Genomic DNA, 27,500 nt, shown 5'->3' on the forward strand with positions numbered 1-27,500 from the left:
GACATACACACTCACATTGACATACACACACATGGACATACACACACATGGACATACACTCACATGGACATACACACTCACATGGACATACACACACATGGACATACACACACATGGACATACACACCCATGGACATACACTCACATGGACATACACTCACATGGACATACACACACATTGACATACACTCACACACATTGACATACACACTCACATGGACATACACATGGACATACACACACATGGACATACACACACATGGACATACACACACATGGACATACACACACATGGGCATACACACTCACATGGACATACACACTCACATGGACATACACACTCACACACATGGACATACACACACATGGACATACACACTCACATGGACATACACACTCACACACATGGACATACACACTCACACACATGGACATACACACTCACACACATGGACATACACACTCACACACATGGACATACACACTCACACACATGGACATACACACTCACACACATGGACATACACACTCACACACATGGACATACACACTCACACACATGGACATACACACACATGGGCATACACACTCACATGGACATACACACTCACATGGACATACACACTCACACACATGGACATACACACACATGGGCATACACACTCACATGGACATACACACTCACACACATGGACATACACACTCACACACATGGACATACACACTCACACACATGGACATACACACTCACACACATGGACATACACACACATGGGCATACACACTCACATGGACATACACACTCACATGGACATACACACTCACACACATGGACATACACACACATGGGCATACACACTCACATGGACATACACACTCACACACATGGACATACACACTCACACACATGGACATACACACTCACACACATGGACATACACACTCACACACATGGACATACACACTCACATGGACATACACACTCACATGGACATACACACACATGGGCATACACACTCACATGGACATACACACTCACACACATGGACATACACACTCACACACATGGACATACACACTCACACACATGGACATACACACTCACACACATGGACATACACACTCACATGGACATACACACTCACATGGACATACACACTCACACACATGGACATACACACTCACACACATGGACATACACACACATGGACATACACACTCACATGGACATACACACTCACATGGACATACACACTCACACACATGGACATACACACACATGGACATACACACACATGGACATACACTCACATGGACATACACACTCACATGGACATACACACACATGGACATACACTCACATGGACATACACACTCACATGGACATACACACACATGGACATACACACACATGGACATACACACTCACATGGACATACACTCACATGGACATACACTCACATGGACATACACACTCACATGGACATACACACACATTGACATACACACTCACATGGACATACACACACACATGGACATACACACACATGGACATACACACACATGGACATACACTCACATGGACATACACACTCACATGGACATACACACTCACATGGACATACACTCACATGGACATACACACACATGGACATACACACACATTGACATACACACACATGGACATACACACACATGGACATACACACACATGGACATACACACACATTGACATACACACACATGGACATACACACACATGGACATACACACACATGGGCATACACACACATGGGCATACACACTCACATGGACATACACACTCACATGGACATACACACACATGGACATACACTCACATGGACATACACACACATGGACATACACACACATTGACATACACTCACACACATTGACATACACACTCACATGGACATACACACTCACATGGACATACACACACACATGGACATACACACTCACATGGACATACACACTCACATGGACATACACACACATGGACATACACTCACATGGACATACACACACATGGACATACACACACATGGACATACACTCACATGGACATACACACACATGGACATACACACACACATGGACATACACACACATGGACATACACACACATGGACATACACACACATGGACATACACTCACATGGACATACACACACACATGGACATACACTCACATGGACATACACACACATGGACATACACACACATGGACATACACACACATGGACATACACTCACATGGACATACACACACACATGGACATACACACACATGGACATACACACACATGGACATACACTCACATGGACATACACACACACATGGACATACACACACATTGACATACACTCACACACATGGGCATACACACTCACATGGACATACACACTCACATGGACATACACACTCACATGGACATACACACACATGGACATACACACACATGGACATACACACACATGGACATACACACACATGGACATACACACTCACATGGACATACACACTCACATGGACATACACACACATGGACATACACACACATGGACATACACTCACATGGACATACACACACATGGACATACACACTCACATGGACATACACACTCACATGGACATACACACACATGGACATACACTCACATGGACATACACACTCACATGGACATACACACACATGGACATACACTCACATGGACATACACTCACATGGACATACACACACATGGACATACACACACATGGACATACACACACATGGACATACACACACATGGACATACACACACATGGACATACACACACATGGACATACACACACATGGACATACACTCACATGGACATACACACTCACATGGACATACACACACATGGACATACACTCACATGGACATACACACTCACATGGACATACACACACATGGACATACACACACATGGACATACACTCACATGGACATACACACACATTGACATACACTCACACACATTGACATACACACTCACATGGACATACACTCACATGGACATACACACACATGGACATACACACACATTGACATACACTCACACACATTGACATACACACACATGGACATACACTCACACACATTGACATACACTCACATGGACATACACTCACACACATTGACATACACTCACATGGACATACACTCACACACATTGACATACACTCACACACATTGACATACACACACATGGACATACACTCACATGGACATACACTCACATGGACATACACACACATGGACATACACACACATTGACATACACTCACACACATTGACATACACACTCACATGGACATACACTCACATGGACATACACACACATTGACATACACACTCACATGGACATACACTCACATGGACATACACACACATGGACATACACACACATGGACATACACACACATGGACATACACTCACATGGACATACACACACACACATGGACATACACACACACATGGACATACACACACACATGGATATACACACACACATGGATATACACACACACATGGACATACACACACACACACACATGGACATACACACACATGGACATACACACACATGGACATACACACACACATGGATATACACACACACATGGATATACACACACACATGGACATACACACACACATGGACATACACACACACACACATGGACATACACACACATGGACATACACACACATGGACATACACACACACACATGGACATACACACTCACATGGACATACACACACACATGGACATACACACACACACACACATGGACATACACACACACATGGACATACACACTCACATGGACATACACACTCACATGGACATACACACACACACATGGACATACACACACACATGGACATACACACACACATGGACATACACACACACATGGACATACACACACACATGGACATACACACTCACATGGACATACACACACACACATGGACATACACACACATTCACAATTTGACTGTAAGAGTCTAGGAATACCTGGTTGAAATCCTTTGACCATACAAAATGAGTATCTGTTATTAGAGATGCAGGTTTATTGTGAGTGATTGTAAGTTGTAAGGGGGTAGGGTTAAGGGTAGGAGTGAGGGCTTGACATTGGAAGTTGAGGGGAGTAGAGAAAGTGCTGGTTAAAGTGCAAGGGGGGTAGTGTTGAGGGTTAGGTGGAGAGGAGGTGTCTAAAGGGTGGGTGCTGAGAACTGGGGTACTGGGAGGTTAAGGAGGTTACATGGAGTTTGATTTGTGACGTTACCTTCTCGGCCTGAGTGAGATCCTCTCTGTTTCTGAACTCTGGGTCCATCCCCTCATGGTCTACATACTGAACATTCATATTCAACAGCCAGGCAGCCGTACGGTCCAGTGCATTGGGCTTCACTGGGGAGGGGGCCCTAGTGGAACCAACACAACACACACATGAGCTGAGCCGAGAAGGACACACACGTCATATGGTACACACACACCGACATACGGTACATAGTACATGCACTACATATCCATAGGATGTGGACATCTGCTCGTCGAACATCTCATTCCAAAATCATGGAGTTGGTCCACCCTTTGCTTCTATAACAGCCTCCACTCTTCTGGGAAGGCTTTCCACTAGATGTTGGAACATTGCTGCGGGGACTTGCTTCCATTCAGCCACAAGAGCATTAGTGAGGTCGGGCACTGATGTTGGGGCGATTAGGCCTGGCTCGCAGTCGCCGTTCCAATTCATCCCAAAAGGGGTTTGATGGGGTTGAGGTCAGGGCTCTGTGCAGGCCAATCAAGTTCTTCCACACCGATCTCGACAAACCATTTCTGTATGGATCTCGCTTTATGCACAGGGGCATAGTCATGCTAAAACAGGAAAGGGCCTTCCCCAAACTGTGGCCACAAAGTTGGAAGAACAGAATCGTCTAGAATGTCATTGTATGCTGTAGGGTTAAGATTTCTTTTCACTGGAACTAAGGGGCCCGAACCATGAAAAACAACCCTAAACCATTATTCCTCCTCTACCTAACTTTACAGTTGGCACTATGCATTGGGGCAGGTAGTGTTCTACTGGCATCTGACAAACCCAGATCTGTCCGTGGGACTGCCAGATGGCGAAGTGTGATTCATCACTCCAGAGAACGCGTTTCCACTGCTTTGGAGTCCAATGGCGGCGAGCTTTACACCACTCCAGGCGGCGCTTGGCATTGAGCATGGAAACCCATTTCATGAAGCTTCCGACGAACAGTTCTTGTGCTGACATTGCTTATAGAGGCAGTTTGGAACTCGGTAGTGAGTGTTGCAACCGAGGACAGACGATTTATACACGCTTCAGCACTCAGCGGTCCCGTTCTGTGAGCTTGTGTGGCCTAACAATTCGTGGCTGAGCCGTTGTTGCTCCTAGATGTTTACACTTCACAATAACAGCACTTACAATTTCTTAGCAGGGTAGAAATTTTATGAACTGACTTGTTAGATAGGTGGCATCCTATGGTGCCACGATGAAAGCCACTGAGCTCTTCAGTAAGGCCATTCTACTGCCACTGTTTGTCTATGGAGATTGCATGGCAGTGTTTTCGATTTTATACACTTATCAGTAATTGGTTTGGCTAAAATAGCCGATACCACTAATTTGAAGGGGTGTCCACATACCTTTGTATTAATAGTGTACATCCACACATACAGAGTATGTACACACAGGAAGCTTGAAATGCACATGGAATGTATAGAACACTAAAGCAGAGTGGCGTGTGTGTGTGTGTGTGTGTGTGTGTGTGTGTGTGTGTGTGTGTGTGTTGGCTGGTGCTTGTAGAGGACACTTGCTTGTGAGTGCTTGTGAGAGAGTGTGTGTGACAGGGTTTCTGTTAGCAGGCAATTGTTTTTTGGCTAATGAAAATCAATTAAAAGCCTTTTGGCCGATGAAAAAAAATGAAAAGCCGATAAAACTGTTGCTGGACAAAATGAATGTATAAAAAAATCTCATTGCAAAATAATGCTTTTTATTCATTGATGGAAATACCAGTCGATGCAAATACATTTGACCGTCATGCTTATCGGTCTGCTGGAGTAAAACACATGATTTCATAAGTCCATTCATTGCACAACAATTCTACATGCAAATGAGTGTTAACAGTTTTGGTGCACGATTAAAAAGAGCTACTATTTTTTATTTCTCAACTGGTAATTGAAGAGCGCCTCCCATTCACCATTCAAGTCCAGGCAACAGGATATCAGTGCGTCACCCACCACTTTACAATGTGAGCTGGAGGAAGTATGCATTTTGAAAACATACTTCACTGTTTGAAACTTGAATGTTTTATTTCATACTGTTGGACATGTCTTACCGTGCTTCAAAGTAGCCTATAAGCAAAATCCGACCATGGAAACGTGGAGGCAATTCTTTTATAAAACTTCATAGGCAGTGCATGAGTTTCACGTTTCTACCATTCTGCGTGCCAGTTATGATTTTCATATGCACATTTTCGTGGAACAGTTTCATTTTAATAAGAACGTTTTCATTTCTGAAAATCGTTGATCTGAATTAAAATGCTAAAAATTGAATAGTTAAAAGTTAACTAATGCGATATCACCAGCTTCTGCCATATGGACACATTGATACACTGTGATCCATTGGCGGCTAAAGAAATGAGCGCATGGAACTCATTGTCCATAGGCCAATGCAGCAGTAGACCTATAACTTCCACTGCTCTTTCACACTGAGGATTGGTGATTATCCATGGGGAGATTGTTGGAAAGATTGTTGGAAAGTTTTTTTCAAATAGCATACATTAGCAATGGATGTTAGAAAACACTTTCCTAACTTTCTGCACAGCAGCCCAGGTATTTCTATGCTTGCGCATGCTCACGCGCTCCCTCAACATTATCAGGACAGAGAAACCAGACACATGCTCACGTGCTCCCTCAACATTATCAGGACAGAGAAACCAGACACATGTTCACGCGCTCCCTCAACATTATCAGGACAGAGAAACCAGACACATGCTCACGCGCCCCTCAACATTATCAGGACAGAGAAACCAGACACATGCTCACGCGCTCCCTCAACATTATCAGGACAGAGAAACCAGACACATGCTCACGCGCTCCCTCAACATTATCAGGACAGAGAAACCAGACACATGCTCACGCGCTCCCTCAACATTATCAGGACAGAGAAACCAGACACATGCTCACGCGCTCCCTCAACATTATCAGGACAGAGAAACCAGACACATGCTCACGTGCTCCCTCAACATTATCAGGACAGAGAAACCAGACACATGCTCACGCGCTCCCTCAACATTATCAGGACAGAGAAACCAGACACATGCTCATTTCTCACCTGGAGCTTTCCAAACAAAAGACTATGAATGTTCCCAGGTGAGCTGGTTAGAATTTTGGCAAATGTTTGAAAATTACGTTTTATTGGCTGCTTCATTACACGAGTTGCGTGTTCTGCATTACCATAATCTACATGTGACTTCTGTTCTTCTGATCACTGTGGGTGGAAGCCCTAATGGGCTATGCAGCCAATGCATATGGGTCAGGTACATTTCTCAAATGGCCGTCAACACATTTTCCTAACAGAAATCCTGGTGTGAGTGTGTGTGTGTGTGTGTCATTAGATGTGTCAGTTATGGTGACTGACAGTTGGTGAGAACACTGTGGGATCCAAAACAGTCCGCAACTGAAACCTTTGAAAATGACTAGATATCTGTATTTGAATCTCAAATATGGTGAACTGAATTAATTAAAATATATTAGCTAAAATGTTGCCCTGTCATTTCATTGTCAAATACCAAGGTCAAGACAGGCAAGAGATTTCAACTGAATATATGATGTTCGTCAGTTTAGTCAGTCAGTTAATAACATGTTAATGTGATGTTAGTTGAGGTTGTACAATATCATAATTTCTACACTGGATTGAGACAGGATCATTTCATAAACTATACTTTGTCAGTTTTGATTACAGCTGTGTTACACAGATTACAATTTAGTTGCAATCTCCTCAGTATAGCATTGCTCTATTAAAAATACATGCATCAGCAGACAGAGCTGAAAACCAGTTAGTGCAGCCTGACAGCGACTCAATCAAGCATTGATTTTCTTCTCAATGTCTCTCTCTAATCCACCTGTTATATATATCTAATGGCATTCAAAGAGGAAGAAAGATGGCATTAAAAACAACATGCTTAACAAATCCCTGAGAGGGCTGTCATGACGTGGCCCTTTCTGGGTGTAGATCATGGCCTCCCCTCTCTTTTTCTCTCACTCTCTCTTTCCTAAACCCAGGTTTTATTGCCCCAGGTCGTAAATGCCACAGAGACTCTCCCTGACCATGCAATTGAGAGAGAGTTTCACAGTAAGACAAAGGGATTCTCCAGGCCAATTCTACTACGTCCCAGAATTTGAGAATGGAACAATACTCCTATTTTGGAGAATGTGTAAACGGTCGGTGGAGAAGCCAGCTCCGTTTGACCCGGTCCGTTTTGTTTCATGTTTGTGACCTTGTGAAAGACAATACAGCCACATTACCATAACTCTGTTTATACAGGAGCCTCCGTTATGAGGTTTGCATCTAATTATTGTATAAAATGAATGAGTAAAGACTAAATAATTTGTGAAATTATGTAATGTGAGGTTAACCTTAAATTTAAGAGGTTTAAAAATGTAAGTATTCCCTGTAAAGTTTAACTAGTCAGCGGCCACGCCCCTGTGAACATAGACATGATCTGGCGTCATGGAACCGCCTATTGTATTGTTACGAATAAAACCCACTCCTGAGGAAATTCACATCAGACCACGCAAACACCAGTGTAAGTTATGGTTGCAATGGTTGTTGAATTCCTAACCATACCATGTGGAGCATTGGCTACACGGCTGGAAATGGTTCAACTCTGAGACTATCGATCTCTACAGAATAAGAACAAATCTTAGATACTAATTACTAAATTATGTAAACCTAGGATGCAAATACTGACAACACCCAAAACATCTATTCGAAGAACAATGGATGCCTGACGTATCCATTACAACAGACAATATCAGGAGCCGCTGATAAAGCTACCACCATGAAAGACATTGTGTCACGCCTGCTCCCGCTCTTTCTCCCTCTGGCACACAAGGGCGCCAGACTCCACAACATTACGCATTCAAGCCACCTTCAGTACGCACACCTGCTTTTCCCTGTCATGCGCATCAGCGCTCATTGGATTCACGTGGACTCAATTACTTGCAGAATTTACTTCCCTATATCTGTCTGTTTCCTAGCTCTATTCCCTGCTTCGGGATTGTTTGTCATATGTCCTTGTTTACCCATGTGCTGACGCTGTTGCTGTCGTGTTCCTGGATAAATGTTTGACCCCGTACCTGCTTCTCATCTCCGGAGTCAGGTCCTTGCACATTGTGACTTCGGGAAGTAACCAGAGACTCTCTGATGAACTGACTCTCCAGCAGACGGATTCCAACAGAGAAGACAACAACGACACCTGGGCGTAAATATATTTATTGCAATTATTTCAGAATGAACGGCCATTCATGTGCAAAGGATTAGCATTTCAATGACTATAATTATCCAGTGTGTGTAGTGATCCATTTTGTCTTTCCCACTCCTTTATCAGTCCGCACCCCTTTCCCTTTGTCCACCAAGCCGTCATATCGGATTAGCCCACTAGGGAATCTTCCCTATCATTGTTAGTAAACAATATCTACTGTTAGATTATGCATTTTTTGTGATTATTTAGATAGTAAATAAATGTTTAAGCCAATTGGTGTATGGATGATTCATGGTTTAGGCTGGGTTCGTGCAGATAAACAAGAATTCTACCATGTTTGAAATGAGACGGACGTAAGGTAAATAATAATTGATTAATAGAAGACTAATATATCTGATATTAAAATATCTGAAGAGTTATATTCAGAAAATTCTAACTTTGTAATCTGAAGATTTTCAGTGGTGCCCCAACTTCCTAGTTAATTAAATGTAGATGATTAGTTTAATCACGTAATAATAATTACAGAGAAATTATTTGATAAAATAACAGTCATCACATTTAATGATTATTTTTTTATTTTAATTTTACCTTTATTTTACTAGGCAAGTCAGTTAACTTCTTGGATATAGGGGGCGCTCTTTTAATTTATGGATAAAAAAACGTGCCCGTTTTAAGTGCAATATTTTGTCACGAAAAGATGCTCGACTATGCATATAATTGACAGCTTTGGAAAGAAAACACTCTGACGTTTCCAAAACTGCAAAGATATTATCTGTAAGTGCCACAGAACTCATGCTACAGGCGAAACCAAGATGAAACTTCAAACAGGAAATGAGCAGAATTTTTGAGGCTCTGTTTTCCATTGTGTCCTTATATGGCTGTGAGAGCGCCAGGAATGAGCCTGCCCTTTCTGTCGTTTCCCCAAGTTGTCTGCAGCATTGTGACGTATTTGTAGGCATATCATTGGAAGATTGGCCATAAGAGACTACATTTACCAGGGGTCCGCCCGGTGTCCTTTGTCTAAATTGGTGCGTAATCTTCAACTGGAGGCATTTTCCCATGAGATTCAGAGGAGAACGCACACTTCCACACACGATATATCATCTAAGAGATATGTGAAAAACAGCTTGAGGATTGATTCTAAACAATGTTTACCATGTTTCAGTCGATATTATGGAGTTAATTTGGAAAAAAGTTCGGCGTTTTGATGACTGAATTTTCGTTTTTTTTTGGTAGCCAAACGTGACGCACCAAACGGAGCGATTTCTCCTAAACTAATCATCTTTCAGGAAAAACTGAACATTTGCTATCTAACTGAGAGTCTCCTCATTGAAAACATCCGAAGTTCTTCAAAGGTAAATGATTTTATTTGAATGCTTTTCTGGTTTTTGTGAAAATGTTGCCTGCTGATGCTAACGCTAAATGCTACGCTAGCTATCAATACTGTTACACAAATGCTTGTTTTGCTATGGTTGAGAAGCATATTTTGAAAATCTGAGATGACAGTGTTGTTAACAAAAGGCTAAGCTTGAGAGCTAGCATATTAATTTAATTTCATTTGCGATTTTCATGAATAGTTAACGTTGTGTTATGCTAATGAGCTGCAGGGAAAATTACACTCCTGGATACAGGTTTTTTTCGTAGCTAAACGTGATGAACAAAACAGAGCGATTTGTCCTAAACAAATAATCTTTTTGGAAAAACTGAACAATTGCTATCTAACTGAGAGTCTCCTCATTGAAAACATCTGAAGTTCTTCAAAGGTAAATTATTTTATTTGAATGCTTTTCTTGTTTTTGTGAAAATGTTGCATGCTGAATGCTACGCTAAATGCAACGCTAGCTATCAATAATCTTACACAAATGCTTGTTTTGCTATGGTTGAAAAGCATATTTTGAAAATCTGAGATGACAGTGTTGTTAACAAAAGGCTTGAGAGCTAGCATATTTATTTCATTTCATTTGCGATTTTCATTAATAGTTAACGTTGCGTTATGGTAATGAGCTTGAGGCTGTATTCACGATCCCGGATGGCTAGAATCAAGAGGTTAAGAACAAATTCTTATTCTCAATGACAGCCTAGGAACAGTGGGTTAACTGCCTGTTCAGGGGCAGAAAGACAGATTTGTACCTTGTCAGCTTGTGGATTTGAACTTGCAACCTTTCAGTTAATAGTCCAACGCTCTAACCACTAGGCTACCCTGCCGCCAGAGATAGCCCGTGTGAGATAGCCAGAGACACGACAGGGTGGAGGATGACGCAGACAACATGGGCCTACACTACATCCTCAACCCAAAGACATATGCAAGGATATTGTTTCTGGACTTTAGTTCTGCATTCAATACCATCATCGCAGAACTGCTACAAGACAAACTCTCCCAGCTGAACCTGTCCAGCTCCATCTGTCAAGCTGGGAAAATACCTTTCGGACTCTTTATCCTCAGCACCAGAGCGCTGCAAGGATGCATGCTCTCACCTCTACTCACTCACTCTACACCAATGACAGCACCTCCAATATCGCATCTGTCAAACTACTCAAGTTTGCAGATGACGCCACTTGGTCTGTCTCATCACCAAAGGCGATGAGTCAATGAACCGTGGAGAGATCGACCAGCTGGTGGCCTCGTGCAGTCGCAATAACCTGGAACTCAACACAGACAAAACCATGGAGATGGTGGTTGACTTCAGAAGACTCCTCCCACCATCTCTCCCCCTGGAGATTAATGGCTCAACTGTTAGCACGGCTGAATCCTTCAAATTCCTGTGGACTATCATCTCCCACAACCTTAAGTTGGAGGACAACATCACAGAGGTCACCATTTTTAAAATTTTATTTCACCTTTATTTAACCAGGTAGGCTAGTTGAGAACAAGTTCTCATTGCAACTGCGGCCTGGCAAGGAGGCACACCAGCGGATGGACTACTTTTGGCAGGTGAAAAAACTCAACATCTCCCAGTTAATCCTGATCTGGTTTTACGCATCAATTGTTGAGTCCATCGAGGTCCTGCAAGACTTCAGGGCAAGGAAGCCAAGACTTCAGGGCAAGGAAGCGTGCAGGAAAGATCATCCCGACCCCTCCCACCCGGTCACCCACACATCCAGAAATTCACCTCTGGCAGGCGTTTCAGGTCACTCATGACCTCCCGCCACCTGAACAGTTTCTTCCCCGTGCTGGGCCCTCACCAACCACAGAGACTAAAGGACTATGCTGTGGCCCTCACCAACCACAGAGACTAAAGGACTATGCTGTGGCCCTCACCAACCACAGAGACTAAAGGACTATGCTGTGGCCCTCACCAACCACAGAGACTAAAGGACTATGCTGTGACCCTCACCAACCACAGAGACTAAAGGACTATGCTGTGGCCCTCACCAACCACAGAGACTAAAGGACTATGCTGTGACCCTCACCAACCACAGAGACTAAAGGACTATGCTGTGGCCCTCACCAACCACAGAGACTAAAGGACTATGCTGTGACCCTCACCAACCACAGAGACTAAAGGACTATGCTGTGACCCTCACCAACCACAGAGACTAAAGGACTATGCTGTGACCCTCACCAACCACAGAGACTAAAGGACTATGCTGTGACCCTCACCAACCACAGAGACTAAAGGACTATGCTGTGGCCCTCACCAACCACAGAGACTAAAGGACTATGCTGTGGCCCTCACCAACCACAGAGACTAAAGGACTATGCTGTGACCCTCACCAACCACAGAGACTAAAGGACTATGCTGTGGCCCTCACCAACCACAGAGACTAAAGGAATATGCTGTGACCCTCACCAACCACAGAGACTAAAGGACTATGCTGTGGCCCTCACCAACCACAGAGACTAAAGGACTATGCTGTGACCCTCACCAACCACAGAGACTAAAGGACTATGCTGTGGCCCTCACCAACCACAGAGACTAAAGGACTATGCTGTGACCCTCACCAACCACAGAGACTAAAGGACTATGCTGTGGCCCTCACCAACCACAGAGACTAAAGGACTATGCTGTGACCCTCACCAACCACAGAGACTAAAGGACTATGCTGTGACCCTCACCAACCACAGAGACTAAAGGACTATGCTGTGGCCCTCACCAACCACAGAGACTAAAGGACTATGCTGTGACCCTCACCAACCACAGAGACTAAAGGACTATGCTGTGACCCTCACCAACCACAGAGACTAAAGGACTATGCTGTGACCCTCACCAACCACAGAGACTAAAGGACTATGCTGTAGCCCTCACCAACCACAGAGACTAAAGGACTATGCTGTAGCCCTCACCAACCACAGAGACTAAAGGACTATGCTGTGGCCCTCACCAACCACAGAGACTAAAGGACTATGCTGTAGCCCTCACCAACCACAGAGACTAAAGGACTATGCTGTGGCCCTCACCAACCACAGAGACTAAAGGACTATGCTGTGGCCCTCACCAACCACAGAGACTAAAGGACTATGCTGTAGCCCTCACCAACCACAGAGACTAAAGGACTATGCTGTGGCCCTCACCAACCACAGAGACTAAAGGACTATGCACTCTATGCTGCACACCGCATCAATCCATCTCTGAACTGTACACTAAATAACTGCACCCAACTTGCATTGCACTTTGTTAATCTCTCTGCATTTAGATATTCATACTGATACTGTAAATGTGTACATCCACTGCATATCAACCGTATACCCACTGTATATCAACCGTATACCCACTGGATATCAACCATATACCCACTGGATATCAACCGTATACCCACTGGATATCAACCATATACCCACTGTATTTCAACCGTATACCCACTGCATATCAACCGTATACCCACTGTATATCAACCGTATACCCACTGGATATCAACCATATACCCACTGGATATCAACCGTATACCCACTGGATATCAACCATATACCCACTGTATTTCAACCGTATACCTACTGGATATCAACCGTATACCCACTGGATATCAACCATATACCCACTGTATTTCAACCGTATACCCACTGTATATCAACCATATACCCACTGTATATCAACCGTATACCCACTGTATTTCAACCATATACCCACTGTATATCAACCGTATACCCACTGTATATCAACCATATACCCACTGTATATCAACCGTATACCCACTGTATTTCAACCATATACCCACTGTATTTCAACCGTATACCCACTGTATTTCAACCGTATACCGACTGTATATCAACCGTATACCCACTGTATTTCAACCGTATACCTACTGGATATCAACCGTATACCCACTGTATTTCAACCGTATACCCACTGTATTTCAACCGTATACCCACTGTATATCAACCGTATACCCACTGTATTTCAACCGTATACCCACTGGATATCAACCGTATACCCACTGTATTTCAACCGTATACCTACTGGATATCAACTGTATACCCACTGGATATCAACCATATACCCACTGTATTTCAACCATATACCCACTGGATATCAACCATATACCCACTGTATTTCAACCATATACCCATTGTATATCAACCATATACCCACTGTATTTCAAACGTATACCTACTGGATATCAACCATATACCCACTGTATTTCAACCGTATACCCACTGTATATCAACCGTATACCCACTGTATTTCAACCGTATACCCACTGGATATTGTATATCTGCTCATTCTCTTATAGCTCTATGCTCACTCTACCTACTTGTATATAATGTATGTAAACTTATTTTAAACTCTGTTGTCTGTATTCTGTCTCTAAATGTTGTCTATCACTAGCAACACAATATCAACAAGTACAACTCTGAGTATGTGTAAATGTCATTGGCAATGATTAAAGGTGATTCTGATTCTGAATGGCGTCCATCGGGTTTCCATGACAAACCCATTAACCCTTGGGCTATACTAGTCAGCCAATCACTAAGCTGAGCGATCAATCAGTCCCTAGAGGAGAGCAGGGCATTGTGGGAACTGGGAATGTAAATGTCCTTCCTGTCACCTTGAGGCCAGAGATCACCAGGGGCAACCTTCGACCAGCCAGCCTATCAGTGACCTGCTTGTTAAGAGGTCATCTTTAACAGCCCAGAGGACGGTAGCAGAAACAGTACACTATAACTCCCAACAGCGATACACACAGCCACACATGTACACATCTCAGCAAGATTTGAGTGCATTACTATGAACTGCTAATGATAAGCTAACCATAAACCAGCCTTGAGACTTGATAAAATACATGCATGTAACTCTGCATTACATTGCTGTATCTAGCAACCTAATCCTGATTCAACCAAGGGCCACCTTCACAAATAAGCATAATGCTAATAATGACAAAACTCTAGAAAATCCTCTATTTGGTGTTGTTAGTACATAACCAGGAAACAATAGGCCTACGCATACAGAAGTTTACCAGTGATCTTGTGCTATTAGACTTCCACCTCTAACTATGCAGAGACACATGGGATTACTATTAATACACACTGGCTGCTCCAATGACTGTCATTGATTAGATAGAATAACAGGAGAGCTCAGACACCACCCACACACATATACAGGCATTGTTAACATGCGATCAAGTGGTATTAGTGGAAGCTTTCCACAACAGAGTATTATTTGTTTATTTAAAGCTTTATTTAGCCTGAAAATGAACTGAGAAACTAATTCTATTGTTTTACAATGATACAGTATGAGATGAACCTCCCAGACAGTCGAAGCCCTGCAGCCCTCACTAAAGCTACCATCATGGCTGTCAGCAAATAACCTCGCTATCCCATGCATACACACTCCTTTGTACTAGTGTTGAGTGTGTTTGTGTGTGTGTTTTAGCTGGGAGTGTGTCTGTACTACTGTCTGAGTGCCCTACCTGTTTGTGCTGGGCTCTCTGCTTGCTCTCTGGGCTGTCTCCTTTTGATGACGACGACTGTTGCCGTAGCCGCGCCCCGTTGCCGGGCCAGTCGGGGGATGACATCATGCTGCTGCTGGAGGGGCGCGGGTAGGGCCCGCTGTTGAGCAGGTTTGGGGGCGTGCGGCCCCTGGTGACGGTGGTCTGTGGAGGGGGCTGGTCTATCCTGCGCTGGGGGCCAGCGCTATTCTGTCTGGGCACGGTGGGCTGGTGCTGGGCCTCTGTGAGTGACAGCTGCCTCCGCGTGCCTATGAACTCCCCCGAACGACGGGCATACTCCTCCACGCTGCTCCCACCACCTCCTACTCCGTGGTTCAGGAAGGAGTTGTGTATCCCCCCTCCTCCTCCTGGCCCATCCTCATTGTTGCTATGGGAACTGTGGGAGCTGTGGCCCTCAGAACCCGAGTCGACCAGGCCCCGCGGCGACAAGGGCAGCCCTGCCGCCATCTGGTAGACTGGGTTCTGGAAGGACAGGGGGGCTAGAAGCTGAGCAGGTCTGCCTGGGGCGCTCTCCGATCCGGGGGTGGTGGGGGTCTGGACGGGCCTTCTCAGAGTAGGACCTCCAATGATGTTCCCCTGGGGGTTCGGGCCGACCACACTCCCCAGGAACGATGCCCTCTCCCAGGCCGTCTGACGGGCCAGGGCCTGGGCCAGGGCCTGGGCCACTCTCTAAGCTGCGGGGGTCCTGGAGGTCCACCATGGACAGGCTCTTGCTGCCGTTGGCTATGCCCAGGTCGGGCTCATTGGATTCAGAGTAGCTAGAGCTGCGGGCCGGGGTGGGCTGGATCCCAGCGTTCCTGGTGACAAAGAAGAGTTCCTTGTTCTCCGGGGGGGGGGAGGGTAACCGGGTGAAGTCCACCAACCTGAGAGAGAGAGAGAGAGAGAGAGAGAGAGAGAGAGACAGAGAGAGAGAGAGAGTTAGAGAGAGTTATAGAACCAATTGCTCTATATGGCAGTGAAGTATGGGGTCCAATCTCTAATAATGAATTTACCAAATGGGACAAACATCCAATTGAAGTATTGCATGCAGTTTTGCAAGACTGTATTGCAAGTGCAAAGAATAACTCCAAATAACGCATGTAGAGCAGAATTGGGCAAATACCCCCTCCTCATTCGAATAGAAAAAAGAGCCATCAAATTTTACAACCATCTAAAAACAAGTGACCCCAAAACATTCCATCACACAGCTCTACAATGTCAAGAGATGAAAAAAGAGAAGAGTCCCCTCGGCAGCTGGTTCTGAGACTCAGTTCACCAACCCAAACCAACCCCATAGAGCCTCAGGACAACACTCAGAAAATCTGGCCCAACCAAATCATCACAAAACAAAAAGAAAAATATGTCACCTATTGGAAAGACACCACAAAAAAATCAAAGTAAACTTCAATGCTATTTGTCTCTAAACACACAGTACATGGTGGCAGACTATCTGACCACTGTGACTGATAGAAAACTGAGGAAAACATTAACTAGGTACAGACTCAGTATGCACAGTCTGGCTATAGAGACCGGTCGTCACAGACAAACCTGGCTGCCCAGAGAGGACAGGCTGTGCTCATTCTGCTCCAGGGGAGAGGTAGAGACAGAGCTGCATTTCCTATTACACTGTGACAAATGCAGAGAATATTTCTTTCCCAAAAGTATAATTCAATACAAAGAATTTGAAACTATAAAAGATGAAGAAAAAAATCTAATATTTATTGTGTGAAAAGCCAAAATGTGCAGTTTTGGCAGCCAAATATGTGTCCTCCTGCCACAACCTGAGGGACAGCCAGTGAAAAGCCAAATATGTGTCCTCCTGCTACAACCTGAGGGACAGCCAGTGAAAAGTGCAAAGTAATGTCGATAATATTTCCCATCTCGTTTTGTTTTATCTTTCATACCATGTCATGTGTCTTCTCAGTCATGAGAGAGAGACTGTCTTTTCAGTCAAGTTGACACTGGTCTACTACCATTGCTTTAATGTATTGTTGTTCTGATTAATATTGTTGTTGTTGCTGTAGTTGTTGTTAATGGTAATCCCATGTCCACTACTACTATTATTATTGCTGTTGGTCCCACCATTTATTTATATATAAATATATTTTATTTATATTTTTCGATATGCTTACTTTGAAAATGTAAGTAATAATGAACTTGTCATGTCAATAAAGTCAATTGAATTGACTTGAGAAAGAGAGAGAGAGAGAGAGAGAGAGAGGGAAGAAGAGAGGGATTGAGTGACAGAGAGAAAGATAGAGGTAGATGTTGATGTGCTGTATCTATTACTCCTTACAGACATGAAAACATAACAAGTCAAACCCTTCATCCCACACATGAAACACTTAAGTGTCAAACCACAATTTTATTTTATTTAACCTTTTAGCAGGGAGTCCTATTGAGACCAAGGGCTTTTTTCAAGGGAGCCCTGCACTCATCCTACACAACAGGACACAGGAATAGAAACAGAAACAGCAACACAACAGGACACATGGTATAGAAACAGCAACTCAACAGGACACATGGTATAGAACCACAGCCCAACAGGACACATGGTATAGAACCACAGCCCAACAGGACACATGGTATAGAACCACAGCCCAACAGGACACATGGTATAGAACCACAGCCCAACAGGACACATGGTATAGAACCACAGCCCAACAGGACACATGGTATAGAACCACAGCCCAACAGGACATGTGGTATAGAACCACAGCCCAACAGGACACATGGTATAGAAACAGCAACTCAACAGGACACATGGTATAGAAACAGCAACTCAACAGGACACATGGTATAGAACCACAGCCCAACAGGACACATGGTATAGAACCACAGCCCAACAGGACACATGGTATAGAACCACAGCCCAACAGGACACATGGTATAGAACCACAGCCCAACAGGACACATGGTATAGAAACAGCAACCCAACAGGACACATGGTATAGAACCACAGCCCAACAGGACACATGGTATAGAACCACAGCCCAACAGGACACAAGGTATAGAACCACAGCCCAACAGGACACATGGTATAGAACCACAGCCCAACAGGACATGTGGTATAGAAACAGCAACTCAACAGGACACATGGTATAGAACCACAGCCCAACAGGACACATGGTATAGAACCACAGCCCAACAGGACATGTGGTATAGAAACAGCAACTCAACAGGACACATGGTATAGAAACAGCAACTCAACAGGACACATGGTATAGAAACAGCAACTCAACAGGACACATGGTATAGAAACAGCAACTCAACAGGACACATGGTATAGAACCACAGCCCAACAGGACACACGGTATAGAAACAGCAACTCAACAGGACATGTGGTATAGAAACAGCAACTCAACAGGACATGTGGTATAGAAACAGCAACTCAACAGGACACATGGTATAGAAACAGCAACTCAACAGGACACATGGTATAGAAACAGCAGCCCATCAGTAGAGGAGGATGTGAGTCATATAGCTAGTTAAGTGATCCGCACTCATCCTCCCTTCTCTCCTTCACCACCAAGTCTACAGCTTTATTGTCTGGCAATTACCTTGACAGACACAATTTATGTTCCCATAATCTCTCTCTCTCGTTAATACTCTCTCTCTCCCTAAACCTCTATTTTCTACCTACGACTGCTCGCTCTCTCTCCCTCCCTCTCTCCCTCTCTCCCTCTCTCTGTGAATGTGGTGTAATTAATAAGGACTGCTAGAATGCTAGACCGTTCACTCCAGCCTCCATAAATCTGACTGGGGTTGCAGGTTCACTGCCAGCCTGATGAGAAGGGGAAGAAGGGGCACATTAGCGTGGCCTGATAAAGTGGGCTCGTCAATTGGATTTGCTCAACTCCTGCGTCTTCCCTCCTCTGTCCTCTCTCGCCTACTTTTGAAAAAGGTCAAAGGTAATCGAGGAGATGCGGTGAGGATAGGGAACGTGGACGAAAATGCGCCAGTATAAAATGAGACCCTTCTTCAGGCAAATGACGTTTACAGAAGTGGATCCCCAAATAAAAGTGTAAAGTGACAGGAACAACTTAGTTGTGCCAGACATTTATAGATAAAATCACAAGTATCATATGGTTTTCTGAAACGTGTGCATGGTTTTCTCCTCAAAAGTATAAAGCTGATTCAAAGAGGGTGTGACAGGTATCAAAACACTTGTGCTTCCTTGCCAAAAGGAGGCTATAGAGGAGGGGAGGACCGTCTTCCGTTTGCCTACTAATGAACTGAGACACTCCTTGACCACTCAACCACTTATCGCTTTTTGGGTCACAGAGGAGAGAGGATGGTGGACGGACTTTTGCCCAAACGAGAAACCCCTTAACCATGCTTACCTATACCCTTTCCTTTTTGTTCTTCCTAACCCTTACCCTGTCTTTACCCATACCCCTAGCTTTATCTGTTCTTGTTCTCCTTAACCCTTACCCTGTCCTTACCCATACCCCTAGCTTTATCTGTTCTTGTTCTCCTTAACCCTTACCCTGTCCTTACCCATACCCCTAGCTTTATCTGTTCTTGTTCTCCTTAACCCTTACCCTGTCCTTACCCATACCCCTAGCTTTATCTGTTCTTGTTCTCCTTAACCCTTACCCTGTCCTTATCCATACCCCTAGCTGTATCAGTTCTTGTTCTCCTTAACCCTTACCCTGTCCTAATCCATACCCCTAGCTTTATCTGTTCTTGTTCTCCTAAACCCTTACCCTGTCTTTACCCATACCCCTAGCTTTATCTGTTCTTGTTGTCCTTAATCCTTACCCTGTCCTTACCCATACCCCTAGCCTTATCTGTTCTTGTTCTCCTTAACCCTTACCCTGTCTTTACCCATACCCCTAGCTTTATCTGTTCTTGTTCTTCCTAACCCTTACCCTGTCCTTACCCATACCCCTATAGCTTTATCTGTTCTTGTTCTCCTAAACCCTTACCCTGTCTTTACCCATACCCCTAGCTTCATCTGTTCTTGTTCTTCCTAACCATTACCCTGTCTTTACCCATACCCCTAGCTTTATCTGTTCTTGTTCTTCCTAACCATTACCCTGTCCTTACCCATACCCCTAGCTTTATCTGTTCTTGTTCTCCTTAATCCTTACCCTGTCCTTACCCATACCCCTAGCTTTATCTGTTCTTGTTCTTCTTAACCCTTACCCTGTCTTTACCCATACCCCTAGCTTTATCTGTTCTTGTTCTTCCTAACCCTTACCCTGTCTTTACCCATACCCCTAGCTTCATCTGTTCTTGTTCTTCCTAACCCTTACCCTGTCTTTACCCATACCCCTAGCTTTATCTGTTCTTGTTCTCCTTAACCCTTACCCTGTCCTTATCCATACCCCTAGCTTTATCTGTTCTTGTTCTCCTAAACCCTTACCCTGTCTTTACCCATACCCCTAGCTTTATCTGTTCTTGTTGTCCTTAACCCTTACCCTGTCCTTACCCATACCCCTATAGCTGTATCTGTTCTTGTTCTCCTTAACCCTTACCCTGTCTTTACCCATACCCCTAGCTTTATCTGTTCTTGTCTCCTTAACCCTTACCCTGTCCTTACCCATAACCCTAGCTTTATCTGTTCTTGTTCTCCTTGACCCTTACCCTGTCTTTACCCATACCCCTAGCCTTATCTGTTTTTGTTCTTCCTAACCCTTACCCTGTCTTTACCCATACCCCTAGCCTTATCTGTTCTTGTTCTCCTTAACCCTTACCCTGTCTTTACCCATACCCCTAGCTTTATCTGTTCTTGTTGTCCTTAACCCTTACCCTGTCCTTACCCATACCCCTAGCTTTATCTGTTCTTGTTCTTCCTAACCCTTACCCTGTCTTTACCCATACTCCTAGCTTTATCTGTTCTTGTTCTTCTTAACCCGTACCCTATCTTTACCCATACCCCTAGCTTTATCTGTTCTTGTTCTCCTAAACCCTTACCCTGTCTTTACCCATACCCCTAGCCTTATCTGTTTTTGTTCTTCCTAACCCTTACCCTGTCTTTACCCATACCCCTAGCCTTATCTGTTCTTGTTCTCCTTAACCCTTACCCTGTCTTTACCCATACCCCTAGCTTTATCTGTTCTTGTTCTCCTTAATCCTTACCCTGTCCTTATCCATACCCCTAGCTTTATCTGTTCTTGTTCTCCTTAATCCTTACCCTGTCCTTACCCATACCCCTAGCTTTATCTGTTCTTGTTCTCCTTAATCCTTACCCTGTCTTTACCCATACCCCTAGCTTTATCTGTTCTTGTTCTTCCTAACCCTTACCCTGTCCTTACCCATACCCCTATAGCTTTATCTGTTCTTGTTCTCCTAAACCCTTACCCTGTCTTTACCCATACCCCTAGCCTTATCTGTTCTTGTTCTTCCTAACCCTTACCCTGTCTTTACCCATACCCCTAGCTTTATCTGTTCTTGTTCTTCCTAACCATTACCCTGTCTTTACCCATACCCCTAGCTTCATCTGTTCTTGTTCTTCCTAACCCTTACCCTGTCTTTACCCATATCCCTAGCTTCATCTGTTCTTGTTCTTCCTAACCCTTACTCTGTCCTTATCCATACCCCTAGCTGTATCAGTTCTTGTTCTCCTTAACCCCTACCCTGTCCTAATCCATACCCCTAGCTTTATCTGTTCTTGTTCTCCTTAACCCTTTCCCTGTCCTTACCCATACCCCTAGCTTCATCTGTTCTTGTTCTTCCTAACCCTTACCCTGTCTTTACCCATACCCCTAGCTTTATCTGTTCTTGTTCTTCCTAACCATTACCCTGTCTTTACCCATACCCCTAGCTTCATCTGTTCTTGTTCTTCCTAACCCTTACCCTGTCTTTACCCATACCCCTAGCTTTATCTGTTCTTGTTCTTCCTAACCATTACCCTGTCTTTACCCATACCCCTAGCTTCATCTGTTCTTGTTCTTCCTAACCCTTACCCTGTCCTTACCCATACCCCTAGCTTTATCTGTTCTTGTTCTCCTAAACCCTTACCCTGTCTTTACCCATACCCCTAGCCTTATCTGTTCTTGTTCTTCCTAACCCTTACCCTGTCTTTACCCATACCCCTAGCTTTATCTGTTCTTGTTCTTCCTAACCCTTACCCTGTCTTTACCCATACCCCTAGCTTCATCTGTTCTTGTTCTTCCTAACCCTTACTCTGTCCTTATCCATACCCCTAGCTGTATCAGTTCTTGTTCTCCTTAACCCCTACCCTGTCCTAACCCATACCCCTAGCTTTATCTGTTCTTGTTGTCCTTAACCCTTACCCTGTCCTTACCCATACCCCTAGCTTTATCTGCTCTTGTTCTCCTTAACCCTTTCCCTGTCCTTACCCATACCCCTAGCTTTATCTGCTCTTGTTCTCCTTAAACCTTACCCTGTCCTTACCCATACCCCTAGCTTTATCTGCTCTTGTTCTCCTTAACCCTTACCCTGTCCTTACCCATACCCCTAGCTTTATCTGTTCTTGTTCTTCTTAACCCTTACCCCACCCTCATTCCCTTTCTTTTATCCCAAACCCTGTCCTTACCCTGAAAGGTCATTGTCGATGGCCATCTTCTGTAGGCCGGTGGAGATGCTGCAGCCTGCCCCAGCATTGGGCGGTGACCCCATACGGTCAGAGGAGGACGGAGGGGTCATGCTCATGGTCATGCTGGACGGGTTGTTCAGCGCTGTGTTCACCTCCCGGAGGATCCTGGGTAGGGGACCTAGCTTGGAGGCGGAGCTCTGAGGGTTAAAGAGGGGTTCGAGGTCAGAGATAGGGTCAGCGGTCATGGTAGCTCTGTGTAGAAGTTGAGGCCTTTGGACACAGGTCTAGGATCAGTTTAATCCTTTCCAAACCTAATAACTCATTAGGGCGGGGCAGTATGGGAGATGCAAGACTGGCCTTGTTTGGGGCAAACTTCCTCCTACTTAGGTTCACTGTTAAGCTGTGTATTCATGGCATCCTTCACAGTTTTCTACTCTACTGTTTGAACCGATTTAAGCATTCATGTGGCAATTTTGTAACTTTTACATGCACTGACTTAAACCTTGGATATCAGTAGAGACCTCCCTGTGCCTGTATCAGACAGTGAGCCTGGCTGGGGTATTCTTGTTCCCATTACAGAGAGCTAATCTCCCTCTGATTATGTCCTTCAGTCTGAATAATGAAACAGGCCGGCCTCAGAGGCTTGAAGGACTTTATTTTGGTTGGAGACGGACGGGAGTGCTGTCTTCAGTGAGGATGGGATGCAGCACACAGAGTCTATGGGCTTTGCCCCCAATATACCAAGTAATTAACACGCTGGGATGGCTCTCCATGCGGAACCATGGCTAATGCACTAGGTGTCCCTACAAATCCATTTGGATGCCTCCCACATAAACATAGTGTTGTATATCTATGTCCTCCCAGGCCCTCAGAGCATTCCAATAGAGCACTCAGTCTCACAGCAGTCGTTGTATTATGTAAGCAATAGCGTGCTGTACACATGATTGAATCTAGTTAGGTTAACATGCTACTGCTCGCAGTACATTACTAAATGCAGAAGGGCTGTGCTGATAATATTATTATGTATTTAGTCCTGACTTCATGACCTGACCAGGGGAAAACTCCAGGCTAGTTATAGAGGTTACAACTAGGGACCTGGAGTTGTTCCTAATCAGTTAACATAGTCAGGATAAACTTGGGACCTGGAGTCTTGGAAAAAGCTCCTGTCCCTATACAGTATGCTGTATATTTCATGTGACTACTACTATGTCCATTGTATTAGTTGTCATTGCCTGGTCAGCCCTACCTGGTCCATGGTAGAGACGACCTCTGACAGCAGGTTGTGCAGGGTGGACAGCTCCGTCCCAGGTCTATGTAACCTTCGAACCCTGCAGTGTTAGAGATGGTCTCTGGGTTAGAGATCTCCAGCAGGAAGCGCTGCATGTTGGTCCACTCATGTTCCAGGAACTGGTTCATAAAGGACATGTACTCCTCCTTACTGCCAAACCTGGGAGAGATGGAGGGAGGGAGGGGTGGGAGGGGAGGGAGAGATAGATAGAGAGGGATGGATAGAGGGGGAAAGGGGGAGGGAGGGGTGGGAGGGGAGGGGAGGGATAGAGAGGGATGGATGGAGGGGGAAAGGGGGAGATAGGGGTTGGGAGGGAGGGAGGGAGGGATGGGTGGGAGGGGAGCGGAGGGAGGGAGGGAGGGGGGGTGGGAGGGGGGGAGGAGAGGGAGGGAGGTAGGGAGGGAGGGAGGGAGGGGAGGGAGGGATAGAGAGGGATGGATGGAGGGGGAAAGGGGGAGGGAGGGAGGGAGGGAGGGAGGGAGGGAGGGAGGGAGGGAGAGAGAGAGAGAGAGAGAGAGAGAGAGAGAGAGAGAGAGAGAGATAGGTTGAGTATATAGAACACATACTCTCTCTCAAACACACACACGCACTCAACACCAATACACACACTCCATAAACCCACACACACACTCACTTGGCGAAGTTGGCCAGGTTCTGCGTGACCTTGGCGATGAGTGTGAGTGTGCGTGCGGTGCGGTCATCAGGGTATTCCTGCATCAGGTTGAAAAGCGACGGGGACATAACGGCCGGACACAGGAAACGCAGGAACAGAGACGCACTGATCAGACGCTCGCTGATGTCCGGTCGCCCCCGGCTACTGCACTCCTGTCGCCACGATGCAAACACCTCCTTGAGTTCCCGTGGAAACACACTGCAGGGGGAGGGAAAAGAGGTGTTAACGGCAATATGGAGGTAGGTACACTTTCCACACACAATATGGAGGTAGGTACACTTTCCACACACCTATTTATTTTCACTCTCATATTACCGAGCTACAGAGAGCTACACTTTCTGCTGTTTGAACAGGTGAATTTAGGTCCTGCATAGCAACTATAGAACAGCTAACAGTAAGAGCTGAAAGCATTGGCGGAATGTCCACCAATGGCCATATCACTATGGTATGAATTTCTAAACACATGGTAACAACACATTTCATTGGTAATGCATTGTGGGTGGTGTCCCAGAAGTTACCAGTAGGAGTTGATGATCTTGCAGAAGGCCAGCTCACAGCACATCTTCAGGTTGCTCTGGTGCTCCTGCAGGTCATTGGACGAACACTTGGACGGGTCCACCTCACAGTTCTCATCTGACTCATACAACGCCTTGATAAACTCACCTACAACACAGTGAGAGAAAGACAAGTCAGACAGTAACATTCAGTCAACTCACCTACAACACAGGGAGAGAAAGACAAGTCAGACACTAACATTCAGACAACTCACCTACAACACAGGGAGAGAAAGACAAGTCAGACACTAACATTCAGACAACTCACCTACAACACAGGGAGAGAGAGACAAGTCAGACACTAACATTCAGACAACTCACCTACAACACAGGGAGAGAAAGACAAGTCAGACACTAACATTCAGACAACTCACCTACAACACAGGGAGAGAGACAAGTCAGACACTAACATTCAGACAACTCACCTATAACACAGGGAGAGAAAGACAAGTCAGACACTAACATTCAGACAACTCACCTACAACACAGGGAGAGAAAGACAAGTCAGACACTAACATTCAGTCAACTCAGCTACAACACAGGGAGAGAAAGACAAGTCAGACACTAACATTCAGACAACTCACCTACAACACAGGGAGAGAAAGACAAGTCAGACACTAACATTCAGACAACTCACCTACAACACAGGGAGAGAGACAAGTCAGACACTAACATTCAGACAACTCACCTATAACACAGGGAGAGAAAGACAAGTCAGACACTAACATTCAGACAACTCACCTACAACACAGGGAGAGAGAGACAAGTCAGACACTAACATTCAGTCAACTCACCTACAACACAGGGAGAGAGAGACAAGTCAGACACTAACATTCAGTCAACTCAGGTATAAGACAGGGAGAGAGAGACACAGTCAGACAGTAACATTCAGTCAACTTCAACTCAGCTACAACACAGGGAGAGAGAGACAAAGTCAGACAGTAACATTCAGTCAACTCAGGTACAACACAGGGAGAGAGAGACACAGGCAGACAGTAACATTCAGTCAACTCAGCTACAACACAGGGAGAGAGAGACAAGTCAGACACT

At 44.8% G+C, this 27,500-nt stretch overlaps 1 protein-coding gene across 1 annotated transcript in view; it reads right to left on the reverse strand.

Moving 5' to 3' along the window:
- LOC112237660 (disabled homolog 2-interacting protein) overlaps window positions 1-27,500 on the reverse strand; it is a 302,902-nt gene that overhangs the window by 8,376 nt on the left and 267,026 nt on the right. The window contains 8 exon segments of the mRNA XM_042302491.1: window positions 4,350-4,484; window positions 16,411-17,022; window positions 17,024-17,312; window positions 23,936-24,132; window positions 25,182-25,237; window positions 25,240-25,382; window positions 25,858-26,094; window positions 26,415-26,559. Coding sequence (XP_042158425.1) covers window positions 4,350-4,484; window positions 16,411-17,022; window positions 17,024-17,312; window positions 23,936-24,132; window positions 25,182-25,237; window positions 25,240-25,382; window positions 25,858-26,094; window positions 26,415-26,559 — 1,814 coding nt within the window.

This window comes from Oncorhynchus tshawytscha, linkage group LG20, assembly GCF_018296145.1.
Source record: "Oncorhynchus tshawytscha isolate Ot180627B linkage group LG20, Otsh_v2.0, whole genome shotgun sequence".
Lineage (NCBI taxonomy): Eukaryota > Metazoa > Chordata > Actinopteri > Salmoniformes > Salmonidae > Oncorhynchus > Oncorhynchus tshawytscha.